Source organism: Hyperoodon ampullatus, assembly GCF_949752795.1.
Source record: "Hyperoodon ampullatus genome assembly, chromosome: 6".
Classification (NCBI taxonomy): domain Eukaryota; kingdom Metazoa; phylum Chordata; class Mammalia; order Artiodactyla; family Ziphiidae; genus Hyperoodon; species Hyperoodon ampullatus.
In genome coordinates, this window is record NC_136919.1 from 11,132,195 (window position 1) to 11,158,087 (window position 25,893).

Consider the following 25,893-nt stretch of genomic DNA (forward strand, 5'->3'; position numbering starts at 1 on the left):
TGGACCCTGAGAAACGTAGCCTCAATTTCCTCATCTGTGAAATGGGTCTAACTTCACTATGTCACAGGGCTGCTGTGAGGTCTAGGAGGGCAGGGATTTTTGTGCTCGTTTCCTCTTTTACAGCTAGAGCAGGCACTCTGAGAAAATGTGTGTAACAGATGAAGGAGGCGCTCAGGGAGGTAACCTGTGCTGTTCCCCAGTGAATAGGGCAGTGCCTCGCATACAGCAGACACTGATAAATGCAGGTGGAATGAATGTATGGAGGAATCAGTGAAGTCATCTATGTGACTCCTTCCAGCAGGCTCTTTCCTCACAGTTCAGGATGATGTCAACTTTCAGAAACACTTACCTCCTCTGCCCAGCCAACTCCTACTAAGGCTTCAAAGCCCATATTAAAGTTCCCTTTTCCAGGATGCTTTCCTTGCCCTCCCAGGCAGAGCTGGTGGCAATACTGGAACTGGCCATGACTCCGTCACCTCCCTCCCAGTCTCTCCACCCAATCCTTGCTGCGACCCCTCTGTGCTGGCTCCAGGCTGGAGTTGGGGGCTGGAGAGTATGTGCTGAGCATGGTCCCTGTCCTTGGGGTCCATGTAACTACATGGTATTTGGTGCTCCCACCATCGGGGGGGCCCATGACAGGGGCAAGAGCCACGAGGCACGGGTGTACATTTGAGCCTGGGGCCTCACACGCCCATTCTCTGACCCCGTAAGGACAGGTGAGATGCTGGACACCCACCGGATGGGGAATACAAAGTGGCCCAACTTCCACATGGCTGTCCCTTGAGGAGCCTGGAGCCGAGGGGAAAGCTGCGTCCTGGGGTCCAGCCTCCCTGCTGGCTCTGGGACCCGAGGCCCCGGTGGGCCGGCACGTACCTCGGTGCATCACCCGGCGGGAGTGCATGTGTTCCACGGCGCTGCACAGCTGCACAAAGTACTTCCACACTGTCCTCTCGGGAATGAGCCGCTTCTGCTTCTTGAAATACTGCAGTGGGGGAGACAGACACATGGACAGGCCTGGGTGATGGGCCGAGAGGGAGGGCAGCTGTAGGGTACTGGCCCCGTCCTATCCCCAGTGGTCATCTGTCCGCCGCCAGCACCAGCATTGGGCTCCCTGAGGGCAGGGCAGACCTTACCCAAAGCGGATGCCCTGGACGGCTTTGCTGAAGGAATGCCTAGACCACATCTTTTTTTTTTTTTTTTTTTTTTAATATTTATTTATTTAGGCTGTGCCGGGTCTTAGTTGTGGCACGCAGGATCTTGGCTCCGGCATGCATATGGGATCTAGTTTCCTGACCAAGGATTGAACCTGAGCCCCCTGCATTGGGAGTGCGAAGTCTTTCCCACTGGACCACCAGGGAAGCCCCCCAGACCACATTTTGAAGGCTACCCTCAATCACCCTTTCCCTGGAATCTGACACGCATCCATCTCCTCCCACTGCCCGACAGGGATTTCCTTGCAGGAGTGATTGGTGTGGACTCTCTGCCCCGGCCCTGGTCTGGCCCAGGATGGGGGCACCCAAGACATGCTTGGTGGTTAAATCACAGCTCCCCTGCTTGGAGCGAGCAAACCTCAGCATACACAACCATTAACAAGTATGGCAAGAACCTCAAGGAAGTGGGCTTGACATTCTCAAATGGACCCCCTCAGTTTCGACAGGCAAAACCTACTTTGTTGCCTGGAAAATCATACATAATGCTCCAGAAAAAAAACAAACCAAAAAACCAAAAGCCACCCAGGCTGCACTGAGGGAGCTGTAAGTAACCAAAGGTCCTGGAAGAAGTAAACTGGGAACATGCCCTTGTTCACTGCTCAGATCAGCATCCCTCTGGGGGACCTCCTGTGAGCCAGGCCTGTGTGGGTCGGGGGGCACGACTCACACACCCATACCTTGGAACCAGGGTTTTGTTCACTTCAGAGCAACCATCTTTTTCCAAAGCAGCCAGGGGAGAAGCCTTGGCCCCTTTGTCAGGGCAGCTGAGCTGGCACAGGGAAGACGGGGACCCAGGACACACTCCCAGCCTGGGATGGGGCATGGGGTAGAACGCGGGACCCGAGCTAACCTCTGCTAGGCACATGTCACATGCAGTGTCTGTGCTGGGCCCCACACAGGGATGACTGCACCCATCTCACAGATGAGGAAACTGAGGGCCACATGGGAGCTAGTAAGGGGCAGAGTCACAACAGCTCAACGCCAGGCCTTCCACTCAGGAAACCCAAGTTCTTAACCCACTTCTAAGGACACCAGTAGCCACCTGATGAAGGATCAAGGTCAGAGAGGTTCAGGAACTTGCCCAGGGTCACCCAGCAGGGGCAGCAGAGCTGGGATTGGATGTGGGCACCTCCAACACTGGGACAGTCACAGCGGAAAGCCCCTGGCCTGGCACTACAGCCCCAAGAAGCTCCATTCTCGGAGGAGGCCTCATGTGTGATCTGCCCCAGGCTCCTGGCATGGACCCCCCAGCACAGGACCCCCATCCCTCCCGGGCCACCCCAGACCTCTGCGGTGGGCCGGGCTGGGGTGTTATTTATGCCATGATGTTAGCTAATCCTCATTAGAGCATTTAAGTGAGGACGTGCACGGCTGTGAGCCGTGACTTTCTAAATGTCACGTCCTATTGGTGTGTGTGACATTTAGCAGGAAGGCACAGAGTCTCTGGTGGGTTCTGGGGTGGCAGCAGCTCCCCGCTTCACCATCCATCGTAAATAATGCCGGCACCATGGCCCTGGTGGTGTTGCTTGGCCCCTGAGGCTGGGGACCCTAGGGACTCAGGGTCTGCTGGCCAGTGGCCTCCCAGGCCAGACTTTGGTATGGCCCCAGACTGAGCCCTGGCAAGGCCCCTGTTCCCCTCAAAACCCAGAGGTGGCTAGAAAGTGGGAAAGGCCAGAGAAACTGAGCTGCTACCAGGCCCCAGGCACTGTGCTGGGTGCATTACAGACAGGGAAACTGAGGAACAGGGACCCATCCAAGGTCATCCAGCAGGTGTATCTGACTCTGGGCCCAGGGTCTTTCTACTGCCCTGCCCTGCCTGTCCCGCCTGCTGGGGACAGTGCCCAGCCAGGCTCTGCAGGTGAAGGGCCACAGCAGGGGCAACAGGCTCAGGGAGGGGCAGGGCAGGGCAGGGTGAGGGGCCCCGTGACCGAGGGAGGGGAGGTGCCAGGCCAGGTGAGGAGGAGGGCTCCCGGGACAGGAGGGCCTGAGGTGCCCGGAAGCCGGGCCACTGCCCCAGAAACCCAGGGGGTGAGTGACCGACTTGAACCCTGAGCCAGGGTTGGCCCCAGGGGAGCCTGGGAAGGGGCACGTGGTGAAGGGAAGGCACCCCACCCCAGGCCAGGCACAAAGGGTGCTGGACACCCACGTGCCTCCCTCCTGTCTCTGCTGGCTGGAAGGAGCTTGCATCCGGGTCCCGCAGTTCCCACACAGCCATCCCCTCTGAGGCCCCTGGGACAGGGGTGGAAACTGAGGTTCAGGGAGGGGAGGGATTTGTGGTTTGCCCAGCATCCCCTACCCCACTGGCTGCCTCCAGCCCCACTCCATGCACTGAGAGGCTGTGAGGGGGTCTGCGGTCCACTGGGGCGGACAGGGTGCGGCACCCTCACCACAGGCCACATTGCAGGGTCTTTCCTCCCGCTGTTCTCCCCCCAGCCCCACCCCTCCCTCCACTGGGCATCCAGTCCTTCTTCCAGAACACAAAGCTGATGATGTTTACTCTGCGCCTCAGGAAGCTTCTTGCTGACCTCGGGGCACGGTTCCGAATCCTAGGCCTGCACGCGAGGCCCTGGTTGGTCTGACCACACCCTCCGCCTCACGCTCTCCAGCGCTCCCCTTGCCCAGCGCTCTCATGGACCAAAGTGCTTTGTGGCCCCCTGGGTTTCCATCCCTCTGGGCTCTGGCACAAGCTGTTCTGCCTCTGGGCTGCGGGTATCCCCTCACGGGTCTCTGCTCATGTGTCACCTCCTCCAGGAAGCCTTCCCTGGCTCCCACAGACCCTGAACTTGGCTTGTTCATGGCAGCTCATGACCACTCGTTCACAGCCCTGCCCTCCCATTAGAACGTGAGCTCCCTGAGGGCACTGCCCCACCAGCAGCACCCCTAGGTCTCAGCATGGGGGGTGGGCACACGGTGGGTGCTGGATGCATGCGAGTTCTGTGAGAGAATGACATGGGAAGGAGAAACAAAGTGGGGCGGGGGTGGGGGGGAGAGGAAGAAGTCAGACGTGATATAGCACATCTGTTTCCACCAGGGATCTGTGTGGAGATTAACATCCCTGCAAATGCATTAATATGTCAACGAAAATATAAAAACAGGTGATAACAGCTCAAGTAATGCCGCTTCCCAGAGACGCCCGTATTCCTAGGAGCCAAATTTCAGAAGAGCAGGCGCCGAGCAATTAACTGCTCAATCCCCAGCGCCTGGTGGGAAAGGCAGAGAAGCCATGTCTGGCCCCGTTTGCAAGTGTGGCTGAGAGCAGGGTGTGGGCTTCAACGTGGCCCAGCCTGGCTCACGGACAGACTGGGCTCCTGGGAGGGAGGCGACGCAACCCCACGACAGCGGTCTGTGGATGAGGGTCTAGCCAGCAGGGGAGTGAGAACCATGAGGAAGGAGCAATGAGTGAAGCTGAGAGCTCAGGCCCAGGGGTCCCATTTAGAGGCTGTGCTGCCTCAAGCAGGTTACTAAACCTCTCTGAGCTTTGCTATCTAAGGACAATGTGGACTTGGTGAGTGATGCATGTGCTCAGCAGGGCTGTGGCCCACGGTAGGTGCCCATCACGCGGGGACCAGTGATGGTCCCCAAGTGCAGACTCAGGCAGACCTGGTCCTGGGCCCAAGGAGGTGGGGCAGGGGGGCGGGGCAGTTTGGCGACTGCTTGTGGGACTTGGCAAGTTGCCCAACCTCTCCGAGACCCCCAGCCTCAGCCATTATATGGGAAGGAAGATGCCTCTCCAGGGCTGGAGGGGCCTCAGGAAGGTCACCTGGGGGATGATGTCCACTGCAGGGCCCTAGGCCAGGAAGTAGAGACCTGGGCCAGAGGCACTGGTCTATCCCCATGTGCGGGATCCTCAGGCAAGTCTTTCAGCCTCTCTGGGCTCCGTCTTGCCTTCTATAAAATGAGCCAGTTGGCCCCACAAGACACTTTCCCAGATTCCACGAGCTGGGGTCCGACCTACATGGGGTTCTGTCCCCATCCCTCTGTAAGGCAGAAGTGGCCCACGAGCCACTGTCCATAGCTGGCCTTCTCCCAGCAAGTGGGGACGGGCCCAAGAGGGGCCACAGCTGAGGCCTGTGAGCATCGGCAAGTGGGGCTGAGTGTCCCTGAGCGGCCACCTCTGCCTGAGGCCAGGGCAGTGAGGAACTCGGTCCGAGGAGGGGCCACCTGACCCAGGCGGCCCCAGACCCGACCCCCGCACCAGGCCCCCTCACCTTGATCATCTGCGAGAGGTCGCCCGCGTCCGCCAGCTCCAGCACGATGTTCAGCTCGTTGTCCTCAATGAAGGAGTCCAAGTACTTGATGATGTTTGGATGGTTCAGTTGCTGTCCGAAGAGAGAAAAAGAGGGAGCAGGGAGCCCCTGAGAGCCGGGACAGCGGGAGAGGTGGGGGATCTGGGGGGAAAGGCCTGCGCTCGGGACTCAGGCAGACCTGGGTGACACTGGGAAAGCCACTTTGCATCCCCGAGCCTCAGTTTCCTCCTCTGCAGAATGAACATAATGTTTTGGAGAGAAGTTGTGAAGATTACAGGGGCTGATACCCTTGAAATGTCTAACGTGGTGACTGCACAGAGCTAAGACTCACTAGACACTTGTGGAAATGACCCTCCTCTTCCTCCTTTCCCTCCTCCTCCTCATCACCACCCAGGCCGCTCTAGGGCAGGGCCAGGCCCCCACTGCTCCGTCGCTGCACTCCGTAGAGCACTTAGAAGTGTCCGTCTTCTTCCTTCTTCCTTCCCGCTTCCTCAATTTCTGACCCACTCTTTTTTTTTTTTTTAATTTATTTATTTATTTTTGGCTGCGTTGGGTCTTTGTTTCTGTGCGAGGGCTTTCTCTAGTTGTGGAGAGCGGGGGCCACTCTTCATCGCGGTGTGCGGGCCTCTCACTATCGCGGCCTCTCTTGTTGCGGAGCACAGGCTCCACAGGGAAGCCCCTGACCCACTCTTTGTGAAATCTTGAAAAAAAAAAAAAAATCATTCCTGGTGTGAGAGCTGCCCTGAGTGTGGTGCTCAGTGCCAGAGCCCTGCCTCTGGCCCGATCACCGTCGCCCGTGTGTCCTCCAGACAGGACAGCACCCCACTGACTGGAAGTCAGCCCCTGCCTGGCTAACAGGAGCCCCTGGCAACTGCTTATAACTGAAACTGTTTACACCAAAATGATTCCAGGATCTGGGGAAGGCACAGGGGATGCAAATATTCTGCCACAGTATGGTCGCCTGCCCACAGGGGCCCCCCTCCAGAGGCCACTTGAAAGCACATTTTCCCAAAGGCCCAGAAGGTTGCTGGGTGAGGGACGTGCATCTACGCTGCATGCCACCCTGCACCCAGTCTTGGATTCTGAAATGAGGGGCACGTCGGCAGTCACCACACAGCCACACATCCGCCTCTTGCTCTCTCCCTACGCCAGCCCTGGAGGCCCCCACAGGGCTCGCCTTCCTGCCCCACGCCGGGCAGCCTCTCACAGGTCCTGGCACGAGCAGTATGAATGATGTCGCCCAGTGGCCCGTCCGAGGACCGTGTTTCCCTCTGTTTTGTAGGAAACACCTCATGCCCTGGCACATCCTGTTGACTTCCACGGGCAGGCCGGGGAGGTGGGTCAAGTTCCGGAAAGGGGCTGGCTTTGGGACAGAGGTTATAACCATGGCAACGAGGGCTGCCTCTGACCGGACTCTACATGGAGTCCTTCCAATGCACCTTCTCACTAATTCCACCGCCTCTGAAGACACAGCACTGCTGTCATCACCCCCTTTGACAAATGAGGAAACTGAGGCCCCAAGCGGTCAGCAGCCTGCCCACAGCCCCACAGCTAGTGAGCAAGGGGTGGGTCTGCCTCCGAAGCCCACGGCCGACTGCACTTGGCGGCACTGCAGCCTGGGGGAGGGTCAGAACGCCCTCCCCCAGGCAGGCCGGGTTCACGCCACCTGGGGTGGCCTCACCAAAGGGGCTGTGGTCACACACTTCTGCGCCCAGGAACCGAACAGGCTGGCTCAGTGTGCACCCGCATACAGTTCCTCACTCGTGTGAGCAGTACACATGTTCTTGACCACAAGTGGGGAGACAGGGGTGGGTGATCATGACAGCCGTTCCCCAGGGCTGGGTCATCGGTTCCCAGCATCACAACCAGGTCCCGAAGTTGACCATTTCGTAAAACTTTAAAAATGTTATTTAAAGGGTATTTTTGGACCTGCGATAGCTACAAGCCTCCCGCCTCCAGCCTTGCCCCCGGGACCCATCGTAGCCAGGGGCCACCCCAGCGAGCGCTCCCATCTGGCCACGGCCCCTTGCTCGCAGCCACTACAGGGCCCCCCTCTTGTTCCCGTGTTCAAGACTCACATCCTGAGTGTGGCATTCAAGGCCACTACAATCTGCCCCCCTCCTTCCACACTGAATCTTAAGCCTGGGGAATAGGGCGGGATCCCCAGGAGAGAGCAGCCCTTAGACCAGGCTTGGTCTAGTCCAGAAAGTTCCGTCATCTCTGACTCTCAGGAGGCCAGTGGGGAAGCCAGCGGGGGGTGGACAGGAATGACTACAGACACCACCACCATCCGTCGCCTTAGATGGGCCCCCGCATGTCTGTCCTTCACACGACCCTGTCCAGTCAGTCCAGCTCTGGCTGAACCAAGGACTTGCGCCCACAGAGGAGCGGGCACACCAGCTACCCCCTGGGGAGACTCATCCCCAACTGTGCCTCCTCCTTGTGGGAGACCTGGTAAGAACCCAACAGGCTGACAACTCAGGGGCCCTGGGCCCCTCCAGCAGCCAGGACCCAGGGCCGTGTGCTTGGCTGTTAATTCTACCCAGTGCCCCAGGCTGGCTTTGCTGAGTCTCCCCAACAGAGAGCATCTCCTGGTGGGAGTAAGAGGATGGGAGAGAAGAAGAGAGAACACACTGTGGCTGAATATTCAGATGTGCGTGTCACCACGTGGAAATACAAGAATATGAGACTGAGAGGAAAGACAGGATGAGACAGAGAGGGAGACAGAGACAGACAAACTGAAGTTCACCCCAACGCCCACCCTCGCTCCTTCCCCAGTAGCCTGGTCCACGGGACGCCACATCCAGGATCCACGTGGGACAAGGACAGCCAGTCTGGGGGCGGCATGAGAACTGGGCAGAGGTGAGGCGGGGTCCCTGCCAGGCCACAAGAAAACAAACAAGCTGCTGTCCCCCCCAGGTATGTCATTTCTGAATCTAACGGGCTGAGGGCTGCGATGGACATGATGTGGCCCAGACTGGCCCAAGGAAGTGAGGGACCCCCCGCTCGGCCCAGGGCACTCACCTTCAGGAGGCCGATCTCCTTGACACAGTCCTGCCGGGCCTTGGCGTCCATCATCTCAAATATCTTGGGTGAGAGGAAACAGAGAAAAAGTGGTTAAAACCCAGCACCCCCAGAGGGGGCACGAGGTCCAGGACCCCCAGTCCGGGTTCTCCCACCTCCTTGCCAAGGGAACCTTGTAAGGACAACAGTACGGATTACTGGGTGCTCACCATGTGCCAGGTGCTGTGCTGACCAATTTCCACCAAATCATCACAGCAACTCCCTTGAGGCAGGAGTTACTGTCACCGACTTACAGAGGAGGAGACTGAGGTCCAGAGAAGTCCAGTGACTCGCTGAGGTCATGCACTGGTAAGTGGCAGGAAACACGCTTGGAGCCTCAGTCTTCACGTCTGTAAATGGGGCCAACAGCCTGACCTCACAGGACAGTCATGTGGACCAAGTAAGAAGAGGGGGTACAGCATGTGCCCCCGGACCCCCAGCCCCCCTAGTGTTCACTGTGTGGGTCCTCCCAGCATATTCTAACTTACAGGAACAAACAGGAGGGCACCAGTGCAGCAGCCCCACCACAGAACCCATCCTGGCACTAAAAACCAACACCAAGACAACCCAGGTAAGCCCTTCCTTGGCAGACAAAGAGCAGAACACAGGCCTTTTCTGAACCGAGGAGCCCATCTCTCCTCCGGCCATCAGAGGCCTCACATGCAGCTCACAGATCAACAAGGAGGCAATCACGCTGGCCGGCTCCAGGCGGGGGGTCTTTGTCTTGTCTCCCCACCTCGTGACTGTGTCTCAGCTACCTTCTCTCTCCTGGGCCTCCTCTGCCCAGGCTGTTAATCTCATTCTTTAAGGTAAATGAGCAAATAGAGGGACCCTGGAAGCTCTGCTGGAGGATTCGAGACCGTTTTCTGCAGCAAAGCAGCGTTCAGACGGGCTCAGGGGCTCTCATGGAAAAGCTTCCTGCCTGGGCTTTGCTGCCTAAAGCCCATCTGTCCGACCCCACTCCTCTGTTCAGGAGGGACTCAGAGGTTGGGTAGGGCACTCAAGCCCAGAGCTGACCACACAGCGTCAGTGGCCGCAGATCTGAGTCTCAGCTCCCTCCGTCCCTGGTGAGTTATCCACGTGTCTGCAGTTTTCCTCCTCTGGGAGGATGATAATCCCTACCCACAGGGCTGCTGTCAAAGTTCTGTGAGCTCCAGCATGATCTAGTATACAGCAGGTGCTCGGCACATGCTCATTCTTCTTTTCCTTTATGGCTTACAGTGAGCTTCCACAAAGACAAGCCGCCCTGACTCTCCCACAGCCCCGTGAGTGAGATGGGTACTAGTTGCCCTCATTTACAGAGGAAGGGGGAGGGGAAGGGAGAGGGAGAGAGGGGGGGAGGGGGAGGGGAGGGGAGGGGAGGGAAGGGAAGGGGAGGGAAGGGAAGGGAAGGGAAGGGAAGGGAAGGGAAGGGAAAGGAAGGGAAGGGAAGGGAAGAGGCGGGACTAGACCAGAGCCACAGTGTTCGGACACAAGCCACTCCTGCCATGTGGTCTTGACCCCACGGGGCTGTGGGCTCACCTGCACCTTCTTCAGAGCCACTGTCTTCCTGTCCAGCAGGCAGGTGGCCTTGTACACCTCGCTGAACTGCCCTCGGCCGATCTTCTTCTCGATCTGGAAGTCAGCCAGCGAGCAGCGAAAAGACAGGGCGTTCGGGTGCCTCTGGAGGGGAGGGACAGAGAGCATCGGTGACCGGCCAGGCAGAGTGGAGGGCCAGGAGCCGTGGGGGGGGGCGGGGGGCTGCTGCCCCTTCCTGAGCCCCAGCAGCGCCCCTACAAGGTGAAGGAGGGACCCTGGTTGCCAAGCCCACTATCAGGGCCCCCCCTGCCCCCTGGCGCTCCCCACACCGGCTCCATTTGAGGCCAAGGACCCCGCCCTGCAGATGGGATCTCTTCCACAGCATTTATCACCACCCCTCAGTATGTGATCACTTTTTCCTTTGCTCATTTCTGTCTCCGCCCCCTGAAGGCTGGCTCTGTGGGCCAGCGCGTTGCCTGCCTTTGTCACTCCTGAATCCTTTCTGTCCCGGTGGAGCCGGGCAGCAGAGTAGGTGCAATAAATGTCTAAGGAAGCAACTCACCGAAGTCACACAACCACGGGGAGGCCCTGTGGGCCCTCCACGTGCAACCTCAACCCTAACCCTGCAAGGCATCCTAAAAGCGGCAACTTCCCTTCCCGGGGTAGCCAGTCCCATCACAGAGACGAGAACACGAAGGTTAAACTTGCAGCCTGACACTCTGAGCCCATTTTGTGGATACACTGCCTCCTTTATGGCAACGTGAAGAATCTGGAGACTTCGTGATGACTCTCCAGGGGCCAGCATTGAAAGCCATGATTAAGCTGTAGGACCTGCCCAGGGATGGAGCCAACAGGTGAGGCAGCAGTGGCCAGGTACCTCCCCCCACCGCCAACACACACACAAACACACCTGCAGAGGAACTCTCGGGAAGAGAAGAGGAGGGGGCGCCAACGCTGGGCCCTGGGAGGGGGAGGCGGGGAGAGAATGCCCCACGTCGGCCTGGCGGGATGCGCCCTCCCTCCTGCTGCTCTCAGGCGGGGGATCACTGACACTGGGGACCCTCCCCAGCTGGATGGTGGCATGAAGAAAGGGTCTCTGTTGTTGCCAGATGACTTCCATATAGTACGTGTGCAGAAATGTGTGTAGGGTTCAGTCTGGGGCGCAGGGGCCGGGGCAAGGAACCCTGGAAGCCCCACTGCAGCAAGAATAAGCCGCTGAATTTTCTGAAGTGAAAAATGTCTCCTCCAGCCTTGGGCCAGATCATCTGAGAGTGTGGAAGGTCAAGTATTTCACTGGGCTGTGTTCCGGAATTCTACCTACTAGGAATGCCAACAATAGACCAGTGGGCCCTGGAAGAGCCTTGGGAACCCTGACAGTGGAGCCCATCAGCCTGGGTCGCTGGCTGGTGATCTTGGCGGTTACACAAGCCACCCTGTGCCTCGGTCTCCTCGTCTATAAGGGGGAAGTAGGGTGGCCGTGAGGGTCCCATGAGATCGCTGAGCCCTGCACACAGTAGGTGCTTAGTGGTTGCAGTCATGTGACTGGCAGGCGTGGGCAGGGCAGGAGTGAGGAAGCCGGGGGGGCCCCCGAGCAGCTACCCACCACCTCTGCACCTGCCGAGGCTCGGCCGTGGGCCAAGGAGACCCTAACGGGCACCCTCTTGCCAGGAGTGAGAAATGGAACTCAGCCTCGCAGCCCGCAATCCCGCTGCCTCCTTCCCTCAGCAAGATGACAGCTGGGCCCACCCCGACTCTGAAGCCTCCAGGACTTCAGAGATTTGAAGATGCTCCACCCGGGGACCCGAGCTGGAGGGAGGGCTGGCAGAGGAAGAAGACAATGCTCTTACCCAGCACCTGCTGGTCTCTGTCAGGTAAGTTCTTTAGTCACAGCAACTGACCTACCTGTACACTGCGTGTCCACCTAAGACGAGCAAGCATGCATTTACTGAGCACGGACTACATGCCAGGCACCGTGCAGAATGCTTCCCAGGACCCTGTGAGCGGACATCATCGCAATCTCCATTTCAGGAAACCGAGAGGAGGCTCGGAGGCGAGGCTCCAGACCCCACCATGAGTAACGGTGGGGATTTGAACCCGGGGCTGGGTACTCCGGAGCCTTCACCCTTCACCTATACCCTTCACCCTGTGCTGTGTGGCCTCCCAACTCAGATGCCACTTCTGCGTTTCCTCTGAGACCCTGTGACTAGCCAGGCCTACACTTCCTGCTTCAGCCACCTGAGTCCCAACCATCCCCCCACCATGGGCCTCACCAAGTGGGTCCCTGTCTTAGTCCCCTTTCTCTGACCCACTCGAAGCAAGTGCTCAGGGCATGTTTGTCAAATGACACAACGAAATGCATCCAAAACAGCCTGGTGCAGAAGGGACTCTGTGACCCAGCCACTGTCACTTCTATGGGTGCAGCTGAAATCACACACCCTAGAAAAAGGCAGCTTTCTTGGCACTTGGAGGGGTCACACGTGGTCATGAAAATAACAACGACAAGCTTTCGTGTATGAGGCACCTACTATGAGCCCGTTGCTGTACTAGATGCTCAGACAGGTCTCAGGACTAAAGTCTCCTAACGGCCTTGTAAGACAAGACTTATTAATCCCACTTTATGAATAAGGACACTGAGGCACAGGCAGTGGGGAGCTGGGACTTGAACTCCCTGACGACAGAGACCCAGCTGCGCTGCCAGGTGCCATGGGGCAGTGAAGAGTCTGGGGGATGTGCTCACTAAAGATCCTGGCTCTGCCAACATGGGGCTGCTTCCCTCCATGGCGAGTGGTCACAGTCCCCAGCGCTCTCCACCCACCCCAAGGATGTTCCCCAGAGGCCACGCGGCCCAGCTCCACAGCCACTGGAAGCTCCCAGAGGATGCGGGTGACTTCCCAGCCACCATCGCTAAGACTCCCCTGCACATCTGCATATGCGATGACCCAGATTTGCATTTCCTGTCACAGCCCATTCGACCTAATTAGAGGAAAGCTCTGAGGAGGGGCCAGGTTACCCGGGCAGCAGCACAGGATGAGGGGGCTCAGGGGCCTCCGCTGCCCTTACAGGGGTTAGGACCGGGCCCTGTCCCCAGAGGGGCCTCTGCTCAGGTGGGGGTCATCGCGGGACACAGGGCTCCTGGGCGCAGCCGCCTGAGCCAGCAGAGTCCTGACCCCGATTCAACTCAGGGGCTCGGAGTAGAGAAAAGCTGAACTGAGCTCTTGCCCCCGAAGGCCAGGCCTCTCCCTGCCGCCACCCACCTCCTGGCTGGGCCCTGGCAAGTTCCGCTCTTGTTCCTGCATCCGAGAGAGGTCATCCATGATGGGGGCTGTTAGAAACACCAGCCCAGGATTTCCCGGAGGATTCCAGGAGAAGAGGGTCTGGGGAGCTCTAAACTGCTGGGCAAACGCGGGGCTGGCCCCGAACAACTCCCCTGATGGTGGCTCCAACACGTGCTCCTGACGGCCTTTCTGAAAATGGCCCATGTAATGCTTACTGTCCCCTGTTACGTCTGGGACTCCACGCTGCCTCCCGGGGAAAGTAAACACAATCCCTGGGCCCAGGATGGCAGAGAGGTGACGGCCACTCTGGCTCTGTCAGTTGAGACACTGACACCGGGGCCTGGAGGCCTGGGTTCAAGTCCTCGCTCTGCCACTTCCCGGTGAGCCCTCTGGGCCTCGGTTTCCTCATCTGGCCAACTGAGATAATCAGCGCCCCCTCCAGAGGGTTGTTGGGGGTTAAATAACTTAGAGTGAACACTTAGAAGAGGGCCCAGCACTTAGGAAATGCCGCATGTTTGTTGCTATTGTAACTATTGGGTTGGCAGTGTAGAATGTCTGGAGAACGGCAGCACCTATTTCCCAGGGGCTGGGGGTGAGCTGAGGCGGGGTGTGCCCGGCCCGGCAGGAGCCTGGCCCAGGGACCAAGCACAGGGAGCTGTCAGCTGTCACTATCATCACCCCCGTCCGCACCCCACCAAGGGTCTGTGCCGGGCATATTTCTAGCCCCAGGCTCTTTAGCTATAAAAACTAAAATGAATGTTTCTTCTTCTTCTTTTTTTTTTTTGGCTGCGCTGCGTGGCCTGTGGGATCTTAGTTCCCTGAAAAGGGTTCGAACCCAGGCCACAGCAGTGAAAGCGTGGGGTCCCAGCCACTGGACCACCGGGGAATTCCCTGAAATGAATTTTAAAATACAAGAATAAGATCAACGACATCGGGCTTCCCTGGTGGCGCAGTGGTTGAGAGTCCACCTGCTGATGCAGGGGACACGGGTTCGTGCCCCGGTCTGGGAAGATCCCACATGCCGCGGAGCGGCTGGGCCCGTGAGCCATGGCCGCTGAGCCTGCGCGTCCGGAGCCTGTGCTCCGCAACGGGAGAGGCCACAGCAGTGAGAGGCCCGCGTACCGCAAAAAAAAAAAAGATCAACGACATCCCATTTCCTTAACACCCCTGATGCTGGGTACCATGTTGGATGTTTAAAGTACACCATCTCACTTAGGTCTCCCCAGCCCCATTTCACGTATGAGGAAACTGAGGCTCAGAGGTCATTTACCCAACATCCTCTGGCTACAGGAAAGTGGTGAGGTGGATGTACCTGCAGCTTCTGACTTAACTGACCTCGTGCCAGTCACCCAGGGCCTGTGCCAGACAACAGGCTCGCCTCCCTTTCTAGGCTGCACTGTGGGCACCAGAGGCCATTTCTGACCTACTCATCCCCCTTCCCCAGGGTGGGAGCCCCTTAGTTCTCCCGAAAAGGTAGAAGAGATGGGGTGGAGGGGCAGGGAGGAGGTGGCAGTAGGCCTGGGGAGGACTCACGCTCTCAGAGAGGAGGAGCCTCTGGGAGCAACTCCCTGGGCAGCAGGAGGAATCTGTTGGGATCAGGAGTTAAGGACACGGCCGAGGTCCTGAGTCACCTCCAGCCCCAATCCTACCCTCCCAAGAAATGGGAGGACACGACCAGACATACAGCAGGGGGAGGGAGTGTCTTGGACCACCCCAGAAAGCTCGGAGAGACCCAGCTCTCTTCCCCAAGTCAGATCAAATTAGGCCACAAATGCCCCCCACCCTGCGCTAATTTGAGTTAAAAATGTTTGAACCACAATAAGCCTCAGCCATGGACAAATCCTTTTTTTTTTTTCAAACAGGAGCATAAAATTACATGTTAAAAGAATAAAAATGCATTCGCCCAATTAATTTTCTGAAATCTCATTAAAAAATTTAGCCTGACTAAGTCAGACTTCTGACCTGAATTTTAATCATCTTTACACTGGATGGGTCTTTTTTCCCTGATATTTGCAATGCATCATTAATTTTAAGGCAACCGTTTCTATGATTTTAAAAAGCACGCTTCATCAGAATGACATTTCCTGTAAACGAGTTTCACCTTTAAAGACATCTGACATCGTGTGCAGGGAACTTCTCATGGATGCGGTACATGTGTGTATAGCAATGTGCTTTAGATCCGTGTGGCACGAATGAAGGGTGCGACTTACAAAGAGTCCGTATTGTCAGACTCTTTACGAGGCCAGCCCCACTCAGCTCTTCACGATCTGGCTAATTCTGTCCCCGAAGCCAGTCTCCCCTCCTGCAGCCCTCGTGGCAAGAAAATGCTCTGCGGGGCCACAGGGCCTGGATCCACCCCTGGCTCTGGTCTCTGCCCCTCAACAGCAAAAAGGACACGTTACCACTCATCTCGGTTTCCTCCCCTGCAAAATGGAGCTCTGAATAAGGTCTCCTTCTCTTGAGTCGGTAGGGGGACGAAATCAGGTAACTGCCAGGCATCGTAATGTAGGTACAACCCCCACTGTGACTGTCTCGGCTTGGAAGTCTGTCTACACTCAGCTTTGTGCCATCAGCTCAGGGGAGTAGTGAGCAAGACGCCTGAACATGGGAGACGCCTGATGACAAAACCTAAGGTCATCTCAGTTGTGGTGGCTCTCCCAGGACGAGCCTCACTAACCAAGCTCAGAGAAAGCTGAGCTTAAACACATGGATGAGAGAATCTGGAACCAGCTCCAATGACTAACAAGCAAAGACTTGAAGGGAAACAAACCATAAAGAGCATCGGCCCCCATGCCAGCAGGCTGGCCACGTCCTCTACCTCCCTCTCCCGAATCCCTTCAGTTACCAAGGGCAGTTGGATTTTCCCCCTGGAAGTCTCTGGAGTCTTCCCTCCCTGTGTCGGGCCCATTTAAGGCCAAAGCATCATGTGACCTCCTATTTTCACCTAACTTGTGCCTCGGGGCCCCAGCTACCAGTGACCGAAAACCCAAGCCCCTTGTCAGTTTAAACCCCAAATGGGCTCCCCATTTGCTACAGATTCAATTCAATTCAAATGGCAGTGTGGATTCCAGGCCTTTCATAAACACCAGCTGTTACCTTTTCTAAACCCAGGTATTTAAATACTTATCCAACCTGACTGGTCCCGCACCTTCAGGTCTGGCTCTTTCCTCGTCTGGAACATCCTCCTCTCCCTGTTTTGCCCCAAACTCCTGATCATTGTCAGCCCACGTGTCATCTTCTTTCTAGAGAGAGCGTTCCTTGTCAACCCTGATGCCCCGGGCAGAACAAGCCACCCCATCCTCTGGGCTCCCCCTGCATCGGTCCATCCCTCCCTGGGAGCCTCACCTCTGCACCATCTTTATTTACTTATGTGTAGGGCTCGCCAGCAGACCCAAGGCAGAAACGAGACAAGCACTTGCTGAATTTACAACACTTAGCAAACACTTCTTGAATTTTAATGGCCGTTAATATTTGGTCATTAAATCTTATCTAACTATCATCATTGTTTTGGGAAAATTTTCATAAAGATTTTGGTGCAGTGCAGAACTAATGACAGCTGTCTCCATCCCCGGCAAAGTTATGCACATTCCTCTGTCTCTGAACAGTGCCGAATATAACTGAACTTGGCACGTCCCAAGCAGGTTTGCAAAGACTTTCCAGATGGAAGACACATTAGCCAGGGCTTTCTCAGACAAGAACACCTTTCTCCTTCTTGGAAATTCATGTGTTTCTTAGTGGGTCAGCTGAGCCCTGTGTTTCTTTCCTGATGAAAATGCTCTGAAGCAAATTGGTAAAATCATAAACCATGGGGGCATTTTAAGCTCTTTTTCTCAACTCCACTCATTCATTCATTAGAAACCTCAATAAAAGCGAGCATGTTCAGCTTTCCCAAGTATATATGAATTTCACATACGATTCAACCCAGTTCAGCAAACATATTTTCATAGGCTGACAGCACCCAGAGCTAGAAAGTTCCTTGAAATGAACAAACCACTAGCCTTGGACACAGATGGTTAACAAAAACCAGAGTTTGAGTATTCGCTAAATTGTTCTTTCTACACTGGGGGTATTTCCAGCCCTGGGCTCTTCAGCTGTGAAAACCAAAATGATTTTTAAAATATAAGAATAAGATCGGGCCTCCCTGGTGGCGCAGTGGTTGAGAGTCCGCCTGCCGATGCAGGGGATACGGGTTCGTGCCCCGGTCTGGGAGGATCCCATATGCCGCGGAGCGGCTGGGCCCGTGAGCCATGGCCGCTGAGCCTGCGCATCCGGAGCCTGTGCTCCGCAACGGGAGAGGCCACAACAGTGAGAGGCCCGTGTACCGCAAAAAAAAAAAAAAAAAAAAAAAAAAAAAGAATAAGATCAATGACATACCATTTCCTTAACACCAACAATGCTAGGTACTATGTTGGGTGTTTAAAATATACCATCTCACTTTCTTCATGGCCCCATTTTACAGAAGAGGAAACTGAGACTCAGAGAGGTCATTTACCCAATGTCACCTGGCTGGTGAGGGATGGAATTGGGAACCAAACCCAGACTGGTCCAGAGCACAGCATTCTGCCATCATGCAGCCCAGCTCTTTTCTCTCAGGGTGATTTCAGGGAAACAGCAGTGCCTCCTGCCATAAAGGAAAATGCCTGTGCCGTCACTTTGAGGTGTTTCTATGTCCTGAAAACAGGCAAGGTTCCAGCCGTGATCTCTCCCCAGACAGTGTTTAAATACCAGTGCTCTATGAGACGAGGAGAGAGAAAGCGCCTGACTGTTTTCATTCCAGCCCTGACCTGCAGCAGCCCCAGCGTCAATGCGGCTGTGACCCAGTTCTGCAGACCCGGCCAGATGCTGGCGAACCAGGGGCATCTTTCCCGCCAGCCGCTAGCCAACGCTGAGTAATCGTATCTAATTACACTTAACTATGTCATTATCCACTCCAACACGTGAGAGGGGACACCCAGAAGATGCCACTGCCACGGCAGCCCGCCACCTCCTCGCCTTGTTTGTGACATAATTACGGGACTCTCTGCTCTGCCAAATGAGGCTGTAATTAACCCTAATTGCTCAAAATGCAACTGGCTAATTCTGGGAGATTAATCAAGGGGGACTCAATTGTTAGTGAATGACTTAATATGACAAATTGCTACATTACCCGAGGAAGCCCCACTGCCCCCAGCCGTCGGGGACGTGTCCTGGTGGACCCTGGACCAGCAGTGTCTATGGGCTTCCCAGCTTTCTCCCCAAACTCCACCTAGGAAATGGGCCCCTGCATCCCAGCCAGGAACTGGAATGGGGAGGATGAATAGCATAGATGCCTCTGGACCCCCTGTGCGTGTGTGCGTGCACATACACAGTTTCTCCTACTTAACATGTCACCTCTGTGTGAATCTACAGATGTGCCCCTTCCCTTGGGCTGATGCAGCGTCACACCAGGAAGCACAGTTTGATGACAGCTCAGGCGCAGGAGAAGGATTTCAGACTCACCTGCCTCCTTGGCCAGGCACCTTTGGGCAGTGTAGAACCTGTACAACTGTACATGGCAACCCTGCCCAAGCAGGTCAAACACCAGTCCACCTGAAGTCCTCCAACAGGACTAGGCAGTTAGAAGCTCTGACAATCCTTCCATGGCTCAGGAAGGTGGCTGACTCTGAGTCTCCTCCTGACTTAGGTCTCACAGGCCTGGGACACAAGCCAACCCTGGACAATTACTTTTCATCATTCCAGGCTGCCCACAGGATGCTACAGCACCTGGCCCTGGCCAATCTGCCCAGCCAAGCTCTCTGTCCCCTCCAGTTCTTTGCAAGCTACTTCCTCCAGGAGGCCTCTCTGGTCCCCTAGTTCAGACCACGTTCCTTGCTGGAGTTCCACTGATGCCCCAGTTTCTTCTGCTTTCTTTCTTGTCTTTCTCTCCTGTGAGGCTGTGTGCTCCCTAAGACCAGACCTGGGTCTGTTCACACACGGCGCTGTCCTGGGTGGTGCACTCCATGAATCTGCAGTTCATGAACTTGGCAGGCGAAGCCCCACCCCAGAGCCTTCTGTCCAGGAAGGGAGGCAGACCCAGGAGCCAGTGCCCCAGCGGGTGCGATCACGGCCATGACCTAGTGCCTGTGCGCAGGTGTGGAGACAGCACAGAGCAGGGAGTGCCTTGGAACAAGAAGCCTCCCCAGAAGCAGCGGCATTTGGACTGAGGCCTGGAGGCGTCAAGGAGGGCACCCCAAACCCAGGGAACGGCATGTGCAAAGGCATGGGGCGTGCGAGCAGCTCACAACCCCAGAAGCCACTTTCCGAAAAGCTGCCAAAGGCTGCCTGGCTCTCCGAGAGGGTGGGGCCAGTGTAAGGAAACCAGCATCCCTGAAGCCCTGCGGGTCCTAGACAAAGAGGCTAAAGAGGGCCAGAACAGAACGCAGCTGAGACCAGAAAGGAGGCAGACCAGCTCAGAGCCAGGAAGCACTTTCCGACCCCAAGCGCACCCCGGCCACTCGCTTGCGCCCCTCACTCTCCTTGGGGCCTCCACGACTCCCTCTATGTCTGTCCTTCTAACCAGTGCTGATCCCTCTGAGATAAAGCTGTTCCATTCACATGGAAACCCCAGGGACAGGACCAGGGCCTGGCACCCCAGCCCAGAGTGTGGAACAGCGAGGCACCTGTGAGCGTTGCTGGCTGGGATGGAGGGCAGAATGGTTGGGGAGTGACTCTGCCCCCATCACTGGAAGCATTCCAGGTACCTGGGGGCTGCCCAGGGGCATCCTTCCGTGGCCGGGACAAAGAAGCCTCAGGGATCTGTGTTCCTCCAAGACTGTCCAGTGCACTGCAGATGAAGGAGGAGGGCTTACCTGTGGGTCGGGAGGGTGCGTGGGCCCCGGGGTGTGGCAGAGGTTGTTCGGGCTCCCTCCATGGGGCAGGTGGCTAGGCTGTCCTGCCATCCTGCATGCCAGCCTCACGAGGACACGGGCTGCAACAGAAAAGAAGGGCTTTCTTACACACAGGCCTGTGCACTTTCTCTTCTCGATGGCCCTCGGATCGAGAAAGTAATTTCACTTGTCCCATTTTACAGATGCGCAGACTGAGGTGCCAAGCTGTTAGGTAACTTGCCCTTGGTTATCCTGCTTGGAAGTGACAGAACTAGCTCGACGGCCCACGTGACACACCTCCCTCCATTACGCTGTCCCGACTAGGTTGCTAGGGCCAACCCCGTTGGAGAGAGGGGAACACAGATTCTGTGCAGGGAAAAGTCTAAAGGTGCCCCCACCATCCAGCAAGGGAGGCGCCAGATTCAATGCCACGTGTGCCAGACTCCAAAGCCTGTTCTTGCCCCGTCACTGTCCTCCGTGCCTCACCCCCATACAAACCCAGGTTGGCAGCCTAGTGGCCAGAAGAGAGAGGCCTTGAGTCAGACTGCAAGTAGCAGCTGCAGGAAGGACCCCACATGCCCGTCCTTGCTGGGACCTGGTGCACCAGACACTGGGAAGGCCGAGGCCACAGGTCCTACTCAAGTCCTGCACAAACCTCCAGGCAGGGGCAGAGCCCTCTGCACAGGGAGCAGCCCCCTCAACCTCCAGGGCTTGGGCTGCCACATCAGAGGCCCCCAGGAGAGTCAAGGATGCCACTCACCAGCTGCCATAGTAACTGCAGGAGCTGTCCTGATTAATTGCCCACCATGTGCCCAGGCCTGAGCTCAGGGCCATCTCAGTATCACTCCCAAGATCGCTTCCACTGCTGGTGTCACAGGCAGCCTCTGCTGGCCTCCCCAGCAGACCAGCACCTCCAGGGCAGGACCCAGGCTCAGGCACACGAAGACGCTGTATGGCTAGCGGTGCTCCTGGACGCAAGAGGGAAAGCGCTCCTCCCCGGAGGAAAGCCCTCCGTTCACCCACAAGCATTTCTACAACACCTAAACCTCGGTGTCCAGGGCCAGGCCTGGGCTCCCCCAGGATGCCTGGAAGACATGGGGTGCAGGGCGGGCATGTGGCGAGGGCCCCCTAATCAGGCTGCTGTTCCTTCCACCAGACCCCGCCCTGGCATTCCCACGGGCGCCTCTCACTTGACCCTCCCCAAACAGACCCCCAAAGGGCTGGCCAGGCTATCAGAGCAGCTTCGTCTATACCCTCTGGAGCGCTGGAGTCCCTAGGAATCAATGACCCGGGGGCGAGTGTGCAAGCCAGTTCCCCTGCCTCCGTTCAGGACGCTCTGGGGGTAAGTCACTCCAGAGACCCGAGCGGGATAGTGATTTGGTTTGAGATCACACCCTGCTTGTCTGCCTCCCCGACTCCCTCACGGTGTCCCCCCTACGGTCTCGTCTCAGGGTCTGCTTCTGGAGAGCCCAACCCAGGACATCGCCTTCCTCTCTAGACGGACTCTGCCTCTCGCCACCTGTAAGTCACCTGGTCATCTGCGCCCACAGCCATCCCCACTGGCCAAAGCCCAAGCTGATAGACGTCACCTGGTCCAGTGGGTGGGCAGGTCCTGCTGCGTGAACCGGGTGATCCGGGCAGTGGGAAAGGAACCCACACCAATGGGGCTGTTATGGTCAGTGCCGTTGAGATCTGGTCACAGATCACACTTCCTTCCTCCCCACTGTAGCTCTTTCTGGTAGTTGATGGGCCAGCCCTCCCAGGCTTAGAGATGTCTACGACACCTGTCAGAGTTTGGCCACCAAGCCCTGAATCGCCTGCTGAGCTGGACCTTCAGCCTCCCGCCTCTGCCCTTGAAGGCACCCCGAGCCTCTCTAGAACCTGCACACTGGCGCCCAGCACCCATCCTTCCTCTATGTCCTCAGGGCAGGCCCAGCTCCTCCCTCACACCCCTTTCTTCAGCATTTTGGGGGTAAAACTGCTCTCTAGCATACAAAGTAGATGGCAGAAAGCAAGGACACATGGAGCAGGGGCACGGTCTGCAGATGGCACCCGCCTCAGCCTAGCAGGGAGCCCCTGGTGGCTGAGAGCAACCCGTCAAACCCAGCCCGGCCTGTGCTGTTTCCTGCCTGTGCAATTGCCAGTTTTGATTCTCACGCAGGCATCTTATGTGCTTCATCCTAATGTGTACATATAAAGAGGTAGATCTCTTGCTGTCATCTCTTTGCTCTTATCTCAAAGGGGTGTCATGTGGAGGGTATTCAGGGGTGTGCCTGTACTTCTGAGGCCTCTCCCCAGCCCCATACTCCCACCTCTGCCCCAGCCCAGGCCTCGCCTCCGCCTGGACTCCTGGGTCTCCACCAGTGCCTGGTGCCCTTTCCACCAAGCCCTCCTCCTCCAGATGGGCCACCAAGGTGGCTTCCTGCAATGCAGATGGGGCCATAGCACCTCCCCACCATCTGCGCCCGAGCTGCCGCACTGGAGTGCACACACCCCGGGTGACACAGTGAGGACCTGGGTACGAAAAGCCCCAGGATAAACAGATAAACACAAGCAGCTTCCCAAGGCTGCGCTGTTACTCAGGAGGGAAATGTGTGCAGCAATAAACCGGATACAGAGGGAACAAAATGTAAAATGCGCATGAATTTTAAGATAAAACCGGAGACTCCTGCAGGCTCTGTAGCTGCTTCGGGCTGCAACCCCAGACCCCTCGGGGTGATATGTTCACCGTCCTCTGCCCTTAGGGAGACCTCCGGGGGAAGGCTGGAGGAGAACTGTCTTGAGCAAAAAGGTTCTGTCTTTATCTGAAAGGCACCTGTGGCCCAAAGACCAGGCCCACGCGTGACTGGCTCACCTGCCCACCTGCCCACAGACCACGCGGGCTGGAAACCATGGTGCATCCATCTCTGGCTCCAACGTCCCGCCTCACCCAGCCTCCTAGGGCCAGCAGGCCTGGGTTTGTATCTCGACCCTGTCACTCCCCAGCTGGGACCTTGGGCAAGTCACACTGGGCAGAGACCTAGGAGGTATTTGCGAATGTCATTCCCCACGTCCCCACGAGGCGATCTAGCATCTGCACCCAGAGGCGGTCTGCAGGCTCTCAGGAGCTCACCTTGCTCCTCACACAGGGCCCCAGGAGCAAAGTAAGGGGCCCTGGCCTCACCAGAAATAACAGTAATAATGATGGTAAGCCAACAACTGTGTGTCCTTATTATGCTGGGCCCTTTCTTTATACATTTCACCTCTGTTAGCCCATCTCACTAACACCACCTCCACGAGACAGCTTCTGTTACTGTTCCACTTTACAGATGAGGAAACTGAGGCACAGGGAGGTTGAGAGATTTGCCCAGATCACACGGATCACAGGTGGCGAAGCCAGGACTCAAACCTGTGATGGCACCTTTGCCCATAACCCCTGCACTGCACCCCTCACAGGCTCTTACCAGCAATACATCACTTCCTTTCCAGTGGCTCCCCAAGGAACAAGCCCCCTCCACTCAAGAATGGGGCAGTGCTGAGTGGGTAGGGGTGATCTCAGGGCCGGTGGGCCACGAGGAGCCATTCCCCCCACAGGGGGCCCAGAGCCCGCTCCCTTCGGGATGGCAGCGAGCAGATGCAGCACTGCTGTCCACACGCCTGGTGGGCCAACCCCCTGGGGTAAACTGCTGTGCCTAAGAGCAGTTCTGCCTGGAACCTAATAGAACCGGCTATACCTCATGTCCCCGTGAGGAGGAAGGGCCTTTGCTCCAGGAAAGGAGTCTGCAAGTCACAGCCCACCCTCGCACCCTGCCCCCCAGAGAGGGCCAGATAAAGGGCAAGGAGGCAGAGGGGGAAGGAAGGGGGAGGAGAGAGGGAGGAGGAGGGAGGAAGGAAGTGAAGGTTCTCTGAGGCGTCCAGTGGCCAGATCCCTTCCACTTAGCCGGGGCTGTTGACAGACCCATTTTACAGACGGGGAATCAGGCTCAGAGGGGGGAGACTCAAGGTCGTGTCGTGAGTAGGATACAGAGGGCAGATCTGAACCCAGCTCTGATTCCAATGCGCCTCCCAGGTCCAAGACAGCCACTGCCTCTTGAGGCTCTCCAGGGTGTTGGATTTCAGAGGATTTGTATTCAGTTTGTCTACACCCTGACAGAAACCCAACCCCTTTACCCTGGACATTCCTGCCAGAAACTCCTTCTTAGGGGGTTCAGATGCAGAAAGACCAAGGCAAAGGGATCTGAAGGGATGAGACACGGAGAGCAGGGAAAAGCCCGGGAAAAGCCCCTCCGTGCACAGGGCACCTCCTGTGCCCTGCGGCTCCTGCCAAGTTGCAGAACAATGGGGCCCAGGCTGCCAAGCCCAAGTCAGGGGCCAAAAATCCGTGGAATGTGAGACCTGGAGCCCCAGGCCACACGGAGCGCCACCTCAAAGAGGGCCTTTCTTCTGCCGGGAGCAAGAGCCCTGCATTTCCAGGGCGCTGGCGTGGCAGAGTCTGCTTCCCAACCTGGGTTCCACACATGTGCCTGTCTACTGGGCAGCCGGGGACTGGATGAGGATGAGCCCCAGGGTAAGGCCGAGGGTCTGTTTGGGAGCCTGACTTGCCTGGGTTCAAATCCTGGCCCAGCTTCCTTTAACCACGCAGTGTGTCAGTTTCCTCATCTGGAAAATGGGGCTAACAGTAAGATCTACCTTTCAGGGTCATTGAGAATTAAATGTGTTAACAGATGTAAACTCCTCAGGACAGAGCCTGGCACATGTGAAGGGCCCTCTGAGGCTTTAGCTGTTACCAGCGTCATGACCAACGACCATCCCTGGGCAGTGGAGGAGGAACTGACTCCATGTGACAGACACGGGAACTGGGGCTCAAAGAGGGGCAGGGACTTGCCCAGGGTCACACAGCTGGTAAAAGATAGAGCTGGGGCTGCTGGACCCCCAGATCATGCTCTGTCTACCACACTGCACGGCCTCTTTGGAATGGCTCTGGAGCAAATACCCTCCTCGTCACTTACGAGATCTGGGGCTGCCTTTGCAAAGCCCCCCGACATGCTCCTCCCACCCTGGCCTTCGGCAAGCCTCTTACTAACGTGGGGTGTGTCCCAGGGAGACGTGGGGGCTTGGGTTTAATCCAGGCACTTCCTGGAAGCGAGCGGCTCCCACACCAGGCTGGGCTCTGAGGCTTCCCGAGACGCCTTTCTGGCCACGACTTTCACCTGGGGCACTTGCTTCCCAATTTCTAAAACATCGTCTAGGGGAAAGTCACATTCCTCCTTTGTCTCCTGCCAGATACCACACTTCGTGGAGGCTGGTGGTTCACTGAGGCCTTACCCTCCCAGTAAAAGATGACCCAAGACACCACAAGGCTCAGGCCAAAGACCCAGCTTGGGGCAGGTTTGGGGGCCTGAGTGGATAGGGTCGTATGGGTGCAAGTATCTTTCTACACCTCACCTTGCCCCCCAGCCCTGAGGTGGAAGCAGCGAGTGTCTGCCTGCCCTTTTCTGCATGCTGTATGTGCATGTATGCGTGTACGGTCAGGCCACAAGGCTTTGAGCCCAGCCATGCTCTCGGTCTGTCCACTGGGGTAGGGGCGTCACTGCCCCTGGTTTGGGTGGGGCTGGTAAAGGCCCACGTGGCTCCCAGGCTGACAGGGAGAATCACAAAGACAACCTTGGAGACTCAGCTTCGGCTGGACGCCGGACCCTGTGCCGTTTCTCTGGGGAAGGCCCCTTTTCAGTCCTTCCTGCTCAATGAACAGCTT

General features: G+C 57.0%; 1 protein-coding gene across 2 annotated transcripts in view; it reads right to left on the reverse strand.

The window, feature by feature from the left end:
• NEK6 (NIMA related kinase 6) overlaps nt 1-20,246 on the reverse strand; it is a gene marked incomplete at its 5' end in the record, with an annotated part of 37,136 nt that extends 16,890 nt beyond the window's left edge. The window contains 5 exons of one of the 2 annotated variants that reach the window (XM_079706195.1): nt 874-982; nt 5,420-5,530; nt 8,483-8,545; nt 10,043-10,183; nt 20,142-20,246. In XM_079706195.1, the coding sequence (XP_079562321.1) occupies nt 874-982; nt 5,420-5,530; nt 8,483-8,545; nt 10,043-10,183; nt 20,142-20,231 (514 nt within the window). The remainder of the gene's footprint in view (nt 1-873; nt 983-5,419; nt 5,531-8,482; nt 8,546-10,042; nt 10,184-20,141) is intronic. The other variant, XM_079706196.1, reaches the window with a different exon arrangement.
• Between the last annotated feature and the right edge of the window lie 5,647 nt (nt 20,247-25,893).